Here is a 12,310-nt window from a genome sequence, read left to right on the forward strand (position 1 = left end):
TTTTTTAACGTTACCCTTAATTGTTTCTTTATTTTATATTTTCTCACATATTCTCTTTCATTTTTTCGCATTTATTATAAGGGCATATTTTAAAAACAAAATTATATTTTTAATTTATATATTATTTTTAACTAATTATTTATTATCCGTAAATTAGTTATTTAAAATTTATAATAAGGAGCAGAGTGAGTAATTCTCTAGTACATATTTTTGTTTTGCCATGGATTCTCTAACATGTATTCCTCTAACCCTATTTATAAGGTAAAGAGAAAAGTTTTTTTTTTCCTATTTATCTGTCACCTCATTAAATTTTTAATATAAATGGACTATTTTGTTTTTCTCTTATTATAGTATAGATATTTATTTTTTTAAAAAAAGTGTATATATTAAATAGGAGTACAGTTAAAAAATTGTTATATTTTAAAAAAGAGTTAATGTAGTTTAAGGTTTTTCTTTTCTTGGTCATATAAAATATGTTGGAAGCGCCGTATAAATAGAATAAGAAGAATATTACTCTCATCGATATTTTTTTCATATAGCTTTATTAACAAGTGGTGTAATAATTGAAAAATCTAGTCAAAGTTAATTAAAGTTTTTAAAATTTCGAAATCAGCTGAAATGATTTTGTCCAAAAAATAAAAATAAAAATAAAAACCTCATTGAAGTCGGCAATGTCCCCCTCAGCCCACATGTTATGATTATTATGTTTATATAAAATATATTGGAAGTTTCCTCTAGATAGAATAAGAGGAATATTACTCTCATCGATGTTGTTTTCATTTGGATTTATTACAGGGAAGCCGGTAATGGCCATCTCACATGTCATGGTTATTCTCGTCGTTTTGAGCCATACATGCTCCAATGACTTTGACGTTTGACCATGACTCATGAATTACGTCTTTAATAAAACGTGGAACAAGAAGCTGAGAAGTTGTCTGATTATTGTAAGTATCAAATTAAAAACAACCAATATATTATATATATTGAATGCAGCGTCATGAGGCATCGCATTGAAGTAAAACTGGCCCGGCTTTCATCATTAGAATTTTGTAAGTAAATTTTCCTGACAAAGGTGCCTCTCTTGTTTTATTTACAAGACATTTTCTTTTTCAACATATTTACGTAAAATTGATAAAAATCTTAAACCATTTAACATTTTTGTAAAATATAATAAATTTTCAATTTTATTTTATTTAATATATACATTTTAAAGTAAAATAGTATATTTATATTAAAATTTAATAAAATACTTGTAAATAGGATAAAAAAATTTTTATAAATAAGATAAGATGAGTATAACTATAAGCGAAGACTTCATAGTAATATTGACTTGGTGATTCGGGAATGATAATTGAATTCCAATAGGGCGGGGCGGCCCCAGCACCAACGCCACGTTATAATTATTATGTCCGCTCCTTCTGAGCCATACACGCTACAGTGACTTTGACGTTGGTGGTCACTCATTAAATGCCTCTTAACAAAACGTAGAAAAAGGTAGCAAATTTTCTGACAGGGGACTGCCACTGCAAGGGAAGACTTATAGTACTCTTTCTGTCGTTTAATATAGAATTTAATTGTTGAGTTGATTTTGATCATAAATATAAGACTCATTTATCATATTTATTAATTTTTTCTAAATTACTCCTAATGATATACTCCCTCAACCATAATCAATAGAAGAAAGATATGAGGTATTAAAAAAGATGATTACGGTATTTTAAGAAAAACATGTCTCATTTCTTATAATTACCTAACTTACCTAACTTTTTTAATCTAATCAATTAATAAATAGATATTATTAAGAATAAAAAAAGTACATTGACTTGGCGAGCGAGAATGATAATTGAATTCCAATAGGGTGGGCCGCCCCGGCACCACGCACCCATTATGATTATTACGTCCACTCCTTGCGAGCCACACACGCTCCAGTGACTTTGACGTTGACGATGACTCGTTAAATGCGTCTTTAACAAACGTAGAAAAAGGTAAGTAGATTTTTCTGACAGAGGAGTGGCCCTACAGGGAAGACTTTATGTACATTGACTTGTTGATGAGACTGATCAGTGAATTCCAATAGGGCGGGCTGCCCACAAACGCGTTTTATTTATCATTTTTTTCCCTGTTTTTATTTTTTTTATAGCCCTCGTAGTTAATTTATCACTTAACACATGTCTTTAGAATCATTTAAGAAGTTAGGCGGAATTAGCATATGCTCAAGTTACATTACACTTAGGATGGGCCAAGAGCCATAAGGGGAATAATTTTTTAATAAGTACAGTTTCTGAAATTTGAATTTGTATTTTTTTATATATAGTAAGACACTGCTACCTCAATTAACATCTTGTTAGTAAAGTCATATAAAGTACAAATTTGTTCCGTAAGTTTTCAGACACTAGGAAGTTTCTTTTATATATATATATATAAATTTGCCTCAAAAGTGTAAAAATCATAACTTTTTTCCTACTGTTAAAACACTAACATTGATCGGTTAAATAGTAATATGACCGTTAATATTTTAACAGTATGAGACAAACTTGTTAAGATTTTAAACATTTAGGATAAATTTACAATAAAAGAAAGATGATTACGGTGTAAAATTTATTAAAGAATAGTTATTGATAAAAGAAAGATATCTGTTGCTTTTTAGAAAGTAATTATTTTAAGCATTTGTCTTGAAAAGGACAAATCAAAACAAACTTTTTATTAGCTCTATATTTAAAATCAAATGAGTATTATTTTTAATAAAAATTAAATCATCTTCCTATGTAAAGGCCGAACCTCTCCACTATCATGTGCACCACTCAAACAATGAGCACTGTGATATTACTATTATGCCATGCTGCTCCTTTCTTCCCCATTATTGCCACTACCATGATAGCTGAGGAGAAACAGAAACATGCTCTGCATTAGGGCAATTGGCAGAATGCCTCCACCCTTTCTGGAATTATATGGAATCTGTACGTAGAAGCATCAAATAAAAACTCAATAATAATTTAATAAACTTGCATTGTACATAACTGATTAAGAAAAATGTCATACTCAAATGGCATGGAGATTGCCAAATTGCGACATATTTGACACTTTTGGCACCTATACATATATGTGTGTGCGTGCGCGTGCATGTGTGTAATATGATTATGAAGGATTTAGGAGGAGGAGGTGACGCCACTAATAACAACAACAAAAACAATCTTTAATTTTGTCTAGCATTAGGGGAGGTTTTTGGTGAAAACCAAAACTGCATTAAGAATAAGAAAATACAGGAAATCCAAAAAAAAAAAAAAAGCAAAACAGGAGGATGTGAAGAGCAGACTAATCCCTGTTCGGCAAATGCTTATAAGCAAATTATGTAAGATGAAATGAAATTTTCCTTATATACTTATCTTGTATTATGTGAATCTTAACAAAAGAACTGTTTTTTAAATGAAGCATCACCATTCCAAACAAACAGTAAAAGATTAATCTAATTTGATGGCTGAGTTATTGGGCTTTTAATGGTCTTTTTATAAGGCTTCATTAACAACATGGTATAAAGACAAAAAAACAAAAAATAAAAGCTAAGGGGAGACTACTCCTTGTAGTGTCAATTAAACTTAATAAGCTTAACTAAGGTCGTTGGAGTTTATCTTTTAGGATTTGGATCCTTGTAGTTTAAACTCATGCTGCTAATAATTAACTGTGCTGATATGGCTTAATAGCGTTAAAAATAATTATGTGGCAAATGGTGTCAATACAAAAAATTGCCTAAAATTACTTGAAGATTTTAAAATTCTAAAATTATCCCAAATAATTTTAGTCAAAGAATAAATAAATAAAAATATCAACCAAATCAAGTCTTCTCATCACACACGTTATGATTATGTCCATTTATCTTGAGGAGGCGTACGCTGCTCAAGCCATTTTGACGTCGACGTTGCCTTATATACAAAAGGGGTTCTTTAAAATCTAGGAAAAAAAGTGTAAAATTATGTAATTTTTGCTAACAAAATAAAAAGCACCAAAATAGATTTTTTTTAATTAAAAAAAGCAGCAATATAGATATTGAAAGGCCATGTGAATGAGCCGACTACATTGATTAATAAAGTGTTTTGGTGAAAAATCAATACCATATATGAGGTAATAATGTGAAAAGTTTTATATAGACTTGTGTCTTACTTTTTAAAAGTGTTTTTTTTTTTTTGAGTAGGATGTTATCGCTAACTCAGGGTATCCCAGCGTATCGGCCAGACTATCCCAGGGTGCCTGCCAGGAATCGAGCCCATGACCCGGTAGGAGAACGCGGCTTGCGCCCCGTTGGGACAGTCGGATCCAACCCTTGCAGGATTAAAAGTGTTTTTAAGTAAACTAAACACTCCTTTGAAAAAAAGAAAAAGCTCAAACAAGTTTATTTCTTTCTTCCACTATTTTTATTATGGGAAGTAAATGCATTCAGCTTTCCTTATTAGAATAACAACCTTCCTAAATCGGCTTGGATGCTAATTTTGGTTATCATTTTGAATCTTTCATTAACCAATGATGATTAGTTGTATTAATTGTCATTCTATAATTTTACTAACAGTAATTACAATTCGAATGTTTTTTCAACTAGTTACAATTCCAATTATTTCAAATACTCTTTTCTAGTAAGAAACGGGGCAAAAAGCCTTATAAACTTATATTCATCAACAAAACAAAAACGTGGGTAAGAAATGTTCACTAAGTCCTTCAGATAAGTATCTACCACATCACTGGGGGGCATCCAACCTGTGCAAATTGTTTAATCTTTCCCATCCCAAAATATAAGCCACTTAGGATATAATGTTTTTTTTCCCAATTTAGTCCTGCTTGAAAATATGTAGTCCCTTGCAGATGCAAAGCATCGATATCTTCAAATTTAATAAGAACAATGCTGGAAAGTATTATTGTTATTTTTTAAGTAAATTTATGAGTTAAATTTGATTTTGCTCTCTTTCTTTTTCTTTATCTATTTGCACGTAATAAGTAAACCGACAGGTGTGCTGGTAAAAAAAAAAAAAAAAAGCCGACAGGTGAGTACAGGTGAGGAAGACTTTGATATTGACTTGGGCGCGCGGTTGAGAATATAATGATAATTTCATCCCAAGAAGGCGGCCCCGCGTATGTGCAACTCGTTTTCTTTGTTTTAATTATTTATTTTGCGAACGGTTTTCTCTATCTTTTATTACGCGGTGTCATTGGACGACATTGACGTGGAAACAACATACTTCCAAAGCCCAGGTAATTAAGCTTTTGTCTATATAAAGTCTCTACGATGGGTGCATTCATTATTGTGTGATCACCGCTTTGTGCAAACATAATTAAAGGAAGATGGGTGTGATGATATTGGTATTGTTACTACGCTTTGAGATATCTTGCTCCCAGCAGATTAATATGATAGAAGAGGAGAAACGAGCTCTGCTTCAGACCAAATGGTGGGGTTTTGGTGACAACTTCTCAGGCATATATTGCAATGAATTTGGAAGCGTTATCGATATTAGTCAGCCAATGACCACTCCAAAGGACGAAATTCAGCTAGCAGATCTAAACTTCACTGCATTTCCCAACCTACAACATTTGGATCTTCATCAAATGGGTTTGCTAGGTACTGTTCCTACTCAGATAGCAAGTCCTTATAATCTCAGGCACTTGAACTTGTTTAATAATAATTTTACTGGTAAGTTATATAGCTTTTGCTTTCATTCTTACCTTGCAAAACTCTGTTAATTTTAAAATGTTATATTTACCTCCACACAGTCTAATACATCTATTGCCAAGTACCATTCCAACGTAGATAGAAACTCTTCAAAATCCTACCATTATTTATTTCAAAACAATCTTGCTAGTAAATTAATTAACATTTACTCTTACCAAAACTCACTCATATACTGGCAAGTTGACATTTATTCTAGCTTCTACCGGTGAACTTTTATGCATCAGTTGGATTAGGAGAACTATGTTTGTGAACTTTGGTTATCCGGTTTTTAAAATATTGATGATCTATCACTTCCTTTTTCTGGAATTTTAGAAGAATACAAAATAGGAGGAGGCAAAATTAATAGAAGAGACTGAAAACCAAGCTAATTTTTTGTAGCTAAGTTATCGGGTTTTGGATGTCCCAAATGTTTGCTTGCAATTTTTATCGGGACACCTGCAATAAGAACAAGTTTAAGTGCTTATTGTAGGGATGATCACCATTATCCTCATCACTACAATGACATTATGAACAATTATAGTTTTAACTATTTAAATTTATAGTTTTTTAACCAATGATTTTAAGCACGTAAAAAATTATTTTCTTGAAAATGTGAATAATTAAGATATTATTTATATTTTAAATTTTTGCATAGATAGAAATGTAAAATTATTTAAAACATAAAAATAAAATTACATTTAATCTTATCGTTCAATTTTATTTTGAATGGCCCAGATTTCCAAACTGAATGCCCTGCATAAGGGGTTAGCTATATTTATCCATTAATTCTCCAGCATGTATTGCTACATTTGATTCTTTTTATAAGGCTTTATTAATTTTTTTAATATTTAAAAATTACCTGACATGGTTTTGTCAAGAAAAAAAAAATCAATGAAATCTCCTCTTCCAATCACACACGTTATAGTTATGTCATTTTGTCGTGAGGCATACTGCAACTTTGATGTTGACGATGGCTTACAAAAAGGTGTTTAGAACGTAGAAAAAGAAGTGGTAAAGTTGTGAGTTTTGTGATATCAAATGAAAAGTGCCAGTCAAAATATACAGTACTCCCTCTGATCAACTGGTGGAAGATTTCCAAACTCTTCAGACGACCCTTGTGAGTATATTGCAATGATAATGGAAGTGTTATTTGGATAACACCCATCTATGGACCCATTTTTCAAGCCAGCCCTGGGTAGCAGATCTCAACTTCACTGCATTTACTAATCTTACAGAATTGGATCTTAGAGAAATAGGATTGATAGGTATGATTCAAATTCAAATAGGATCTTAGATAGCAAGGAAATTAAAGCTGAAGTACATAAATCAGTTTGCGATACAATTTTCTCAATGGCATTCCAACTCAAATTGGACTTCTTTATTGTCTTGTCCCTTTGAACTTGGCTATCAACAATCTTAATGGTGAGTTATGCACCTTTCACTCTCATCTTGCAAATTTGCTAAGGATCTATTTACCTCCATAACTTAATAGGGCAAATTCATCTTCAAGTTTTATTTTGTAAGTAATAAGCTCCAATAGGTTTTCAACTCAAATAATTGGTTTCGATAGGTACCATTCCACGTCAAATGGAAGATCTTGCGAGTCTCACTTATCTAGACTTGTCTTACAACCATATTGTTGGTGAGTTATGCACCTTTCACTCTCATCTTGCAAATTTGCTCAATTTAGATTTGTATTTACATCTATAATCTAATAGATTATGTTAACCTTGATAAGAAATAATGTGGAACACATTTCAACTCAAATGACTGGATCTGACAGGTACCTTTCAAGCTCAAATTGGACTTCTTTATAATCTTATCTGTTTGAACTTGTCTAACAACAATCTTAATGGTGAGTTTTGCACGTTTCACTCTTATATTGCAAATTTGCTCAGGTTGTATTTACCTATATAACTTAAAATAGCAAATTCATCCTCAATTTTTATTTGATAAGAAATACGCTCCAATATAGGTGCCATTCCAACTCATATTGGAGCTCTTCCGAATATCATTTATCTAGACTTGTCTCATAATAATATTATTGGTGAGTTATGCATCTTTCACTCTCATCTTGTAAATTTGCTCAAGTTTTATTTACCTCTATAACTTAATCGAGCAAATTCATCCTCAATTTTTATTTGACAAGAAATAAGCTCCAATGCATTTACAACTCAAATGACTGGCTTCGACAGGTGCCATTCCAACTGAAATTGGACTTCTTGGTGGTCTTGTTTATTTGGACTTGTCTAACAACAATCTTAGTGGTGAGTTATGCACTTTTCACTCTCATCTTGCAAATTTGCTCAAGTTTTATTTACCTCTATAACTTAATCGAGCAAATTCATCCTCAATTTTTATTTGACAAGAAATAAGCTCCAATGCATTTACAACTTAAATGACTGGCTTCGACAGGTGCCATTCCAACTGAAATTGGACTTCTTGGTAGTCTTGTTTATTTGGACTTGTCTAACAACAATCTTAGTGGTGAGTTATGCACTTTTCACTCTCATCTTGCAAATTTGCTCGAGTTTTATTAACCTCTATAACTTAATAGAGCAAATTCACCCTTAATTTTTATTTGTTAAGAGATAAGCTCCAAAACCTTTACAACTCAAATGAGTAGCTTCGATTGGTGCCATTCCAACTGAAATTGGAGCTTTACCAAGTCTCAGTTATTTAGACTTGTCTTACAATAATATTATTAGTGAGTTATGCTCCTTCTGCTCTCACAGTTCAAATTTACTCAATTTAGATTTCAAATAGCCTACAACACATTTGCAGTTCAACTGGATATTAAAATTGTTACAAGACACAAGCAATCCTAATTAGTTCATCTTCCTAGAAAGTTCAATAAAAAAAATTAGAGTGGATGTTAGAAGACACAATCAATGCTAATTTGTTCATCTTCCTAGAAAATTCAATAAAGAGGTTTAGAGTAGATGAAGAAGGATACCTCGTAAACATGATGCCGCACTTCTGTCAAGAACAGATAAGCATATTCCTTCATTGTTCGCCCACCACTTTTCTACCCCATAATTGTTCAACCCTATATACTTTTCATTTGTGAAAGGAATAAAGAAAATTACATTGACCTAGATAGAATAACCACTAACCCCCCAACCCACTCTCATCATTCCCATAGCATTAGTATGATATATATGAGTATGAAAACAAATGGTTGGGCAACATGTGAGGTCTAATTAAGTAGTCTTGTAAGAAGAAAATTCAGATAAATTTATGTTTAGCCACATATATGAGTTAAATTCAGGGATTATTCCATCACAGATAGAAGCTATTTAAAATTTCACTTATTTAGACTTGTCTTTTAATATTCTTACTAGTGAGTTATATATCTTCTATTTCTATTCTTACCATGTAAATTTACTAAATTTTGAAATATTGTATTTACCTCCCCGCGATCTAACACCTCTATTGACAGGGATCATTCCATCATCGATAAAAGATCTTCAATATCTCCCTTATCTGAACTTGTCTTGTAACAATTTTAATAGTGAGTTATCTATTTTTCATTTCTACTCTTATCTTGCAAATTGACTAAATTTTGAAATATTGTATTTACCTCCACACAACCTAATACCTCTATTGACAAGGAACATTCCATCATAAATAAAAGCTCTTCAAAATCTCAATTATTTGGACTTGTCTTGCAGCTATCTTACATGTTTTCTACCTTCCACCCTTGCCAACCTTATTTAGAATCGCTAGATTTGAGTAAAACCAAGAAAATAGTTAGAGCCATTCTTTTAACTTTGTATTTTATGACAAATTTCCACAACTTCTATTTATAGTCAAATTTGTTCATTGTAGGTGACATCCCTTCTTTGATTTTCAATTTGGGATATTTGTGACATTTTGATGTTTCTCAAAATCAATTAAGTGGTGGCATGCAAGAACAATTAGGCAATTTCAAATATCCCACTAATATTGTAGATGTCTTCCAAAATAATATGAGTGGAAACATATCATACATTTTGAATGATTACTTTGATTTTGATGGTAACTTTATTAACAACAAATCCAATGGAATATTACCATCTAGTATATGCAGTTGTCCACCCTTATGTCGCATTGATTTGAGCTATAATAGTATCTTTGGTAGCATACCTAGAGAACTTGGTGTGCTACAGTACATCAACTTGTCATACAATCTTCTCAGTGGCTATTTCCAAGTGAATTTTATGGCTCTTTTTCTCATGACTTTTTAAATGGTGATGCAGAATTACTTTGGCCGAAGAAGATACATAGAGGCTCAAATTCTTTGTTGAAAATCATTATTCCTTTGACAACTTTTCTTGTGATCACATGTGTTGTGGGTTTCGTCTTATTTAAATCATTCAAGAACAAGAAATCTATAAGTGAGACAAGAGAAGCCAAAAATGGAGATTTGTTTTCCATATGGAACTATGATGGAAAAATTGCATATAAAGATATAATTGATGCAACAGAGGACTTTGACATTAAATATTGTATTGGAACTGGTGCCTATGGAAGTGTTTATAGAGCACAACTTCCAAGTGGCAAAATTGTAGCATTGAAAAAGCTTCATAGAAGAGAATATGGAAACACTTCTTTGGCCAGGAGTTTTCACAATGAAGTAAAGATGTTGAGTGAAATTCGACATCGTAATATTGTAAAGCTTTATGGTTTTTGTTTACATCATCAGTGCATGTTCCTCATCTATGAATACATGGAAAGAGGAAGCCTTTTTTATGTGTTGAATAATGATGACGATGCTAAAGAGTTGGATTGGAGCAAGAGAGTGAATGCCATCAAAGGAATAGCAAATGCTTTGTTCTACATGCATCATGGTTGTGCTCCTCCAATTATCCATCGAGATATAACAAGTGGTAATGTGTTGTTAAACTCAAACATGGATGCTTTTCTATCTGACTTTGGCACAGCTAGAATCATTGATCCAGATGCATCTAACCAAACTCTTCTAGTTGGTACTTATGGTTACATTGCTCCAGGTCAACTTTTCTGATTCTGTACTACTTCTCTTGCTGCGTTGTATCTTTTTTTACAATTACTTACCTCTAGACAATTACATAATTTCTTTATATTTTGCTTCATTGCAGAGCTTGCATACACCTTAGTTGTAACTGAAAAATGTGATGTTTATAGTTTTGGAGTGATGACATTGGAAACAATCATGGGAAGACATCCTGGAGATTTGATATTGTCTTTGTCAAAGACATGTTCTGAAAGCATTTGGCTAAAAGATGTGGTAGACCCACGTATCCCACTGCCATCACGAAAAGATGCACAAGACATAACTCTTTTAGTAGCAATAGCATTAGCATGCTTAAATCCATCTCTCCAGTCTCGGCCGTCAATGAAACTAGTGTCTCAAAGGCTTTCATCCTCCAACCTACCATTAGCCATTCCTTTCAATAATATCACAATCCATCATTTAGTGAATCAAGATGTGTAAATAATGTAGTATGAAGCTTGGAGATTCAGCTTATGTTTGCTTGGTACTTGTAACATCCTAAATATATCTTAATAAAAAAATATTATTATTTCAAAAAAATAAAATAATATTTTATCATTATAAATAATAATATTTTATTATTAAAATAACCCCAGCTTTTCTATCGAATTCAGTGGAAAAGTTGTAGGCATTAAAGAAGAAGAAGAATTTGGGAGAAATGTCATTTATTAAAGAAGGAAAATGAAGAGGAAATGGTTGAAGTTGAAAGATAAATAAGGAAGGATGATGGGATAAGAAGTGAGGTGTATGCAGAGAGAAAGAGAGAGAACAAGAATCAGAGAAACAGAGAACGAGAGAGAAGTATTAGCATTTTGAAAAGTAATACAAGCTTTATTGATCATTTAGGTACATAAAAGTACTTCTTTTTTAAAAAATTGGAAGTTAATGGTTAAGCTCTTAGTGACTTAGTTTTCTCTCTCTTGGTAACTGTGCCAAGAACTTGCATGTTATGGAAGACACAGGTCAACGCATAAACCCAATAGACCGGCTGGCAGACTTTGTCGAAGACGTTTGGACAAAAAAGAAGAAAGTAGAAGGAGTAACTGAAGCCGTTATGGATGATAACATGGATAAGAAAGATTCAAAACAAGAGAGTGAGAAGGTGGATTCAAGAAAGGAAAAAAACTCATCAGACCAGGGATGCGCAGAAAGCAATACAAGAACCCTTTCTTATAAGCAATCACTCCTAGGATTTAATGGAGTGGCCAACGGAGGTTCCTACATGGAATCATAAGAGATTCTACAAGAAGAGGATGATATCTTTTGGAAAATGCCGAAACCAACAGAGGAAGTTTAGAGGCTAATGAATATTTACTCGGTGGTTCCTATTTCTGAGGAAGAGTATAATGAGTGGTGCAAGCCGTGGAATTTCTCTCTGATAATAATAGTGCTTGGAAGGAGATACAATCTGTATGCTCTAAAAAGCCACCTCTCAAGACTATGGGGAATTTCAGATTTCAATCTGATAGACCTACCCAACAACTATTTTGTGGTGAAATTCACGAGTCCTGAGTTCTGGAAGGCGCATTACAAACAAGTTCTATATGGAGGACCTTGGGTCATTACTGAACACTGCGTTATGGTGCAGAGATGGACACCATACT

General features: G+C 32.4%; 1 protein-coding gene across 1 annotated transcript; it reads left to right on the top strand.

Moving 5' to 3' along the window:
• The first annotated feature begins 5,325 nt into the window (after nucleotides 1-5,325).
• Nucleotides 5,326-11,238, top strand: LOC114756059 (MDIS1-interacting receptor like kinase 2-like). The gene is made up of 8 exons (XM_028944971.1): nucleotides 5,326-5,671; nucleotides 7,473-7,544; nucleotides 7,665-7,736; nucleotides 7,885-7,956; nucleotides 8,105-8,176; nucleotides 9,132-9,203; nucleotides 9,931-10,683; nucleotides 10,792-11,238. The coding sequence occupies exons 1-8, from the start codon at nucleotides 5,326-5,328 to the stop codon at nucleotides 11,145-11,147; spliced, it is 1,815 nt and encodes a 604-aa protein (XP_028800804.1). The 3' UTR covers nucleotides 11,148-11,238.
• Nucleotides 11,239-12,310: the final 1,072 nt, after the last annotated feature.

The sequence above is a fragment of the Neltuma alba genome, unplaced genomic scaffold, assembly GCF_004799145.2.
Source record: "Neltuma alba isolate B1F8T4 unplaced genomic scaffold, ASM479914v2 tig00010370_pilon, whole genome shotgun sequence".
Classification (NCBI taxonomy): domain Eukaryota; kingdom Viridiplantae; phylum Streptophyta; class Magnoliopsida; order Fabales; family Fabaceae; genus Neltuma; species Neltuma alba.

Bases quoted from the DNA above. Each gene is read 5' to 3' on its own strand.
- LOC114756059 (XM_028944971.1), top strand. From the start codon at position 5,326: ATGGGTGTGATGATATTGGTATTGTTACTACGCTTTGAGATATCTTGC. The intron at 7,737-7,884 runs GTGAGTTATGCA...TGGCTTCGACAG, and splicing joins GTCTCATAATAATATTATTG to GTGCCATTCCAACTGAAATT. The intron at 10,684-10,791 runs GTCAACTTTTCT...GCTTCATTGCAG, and splicing joins TTATGGTTACATTGCTCCAG to AGCTTGCATACACCTTAGTT.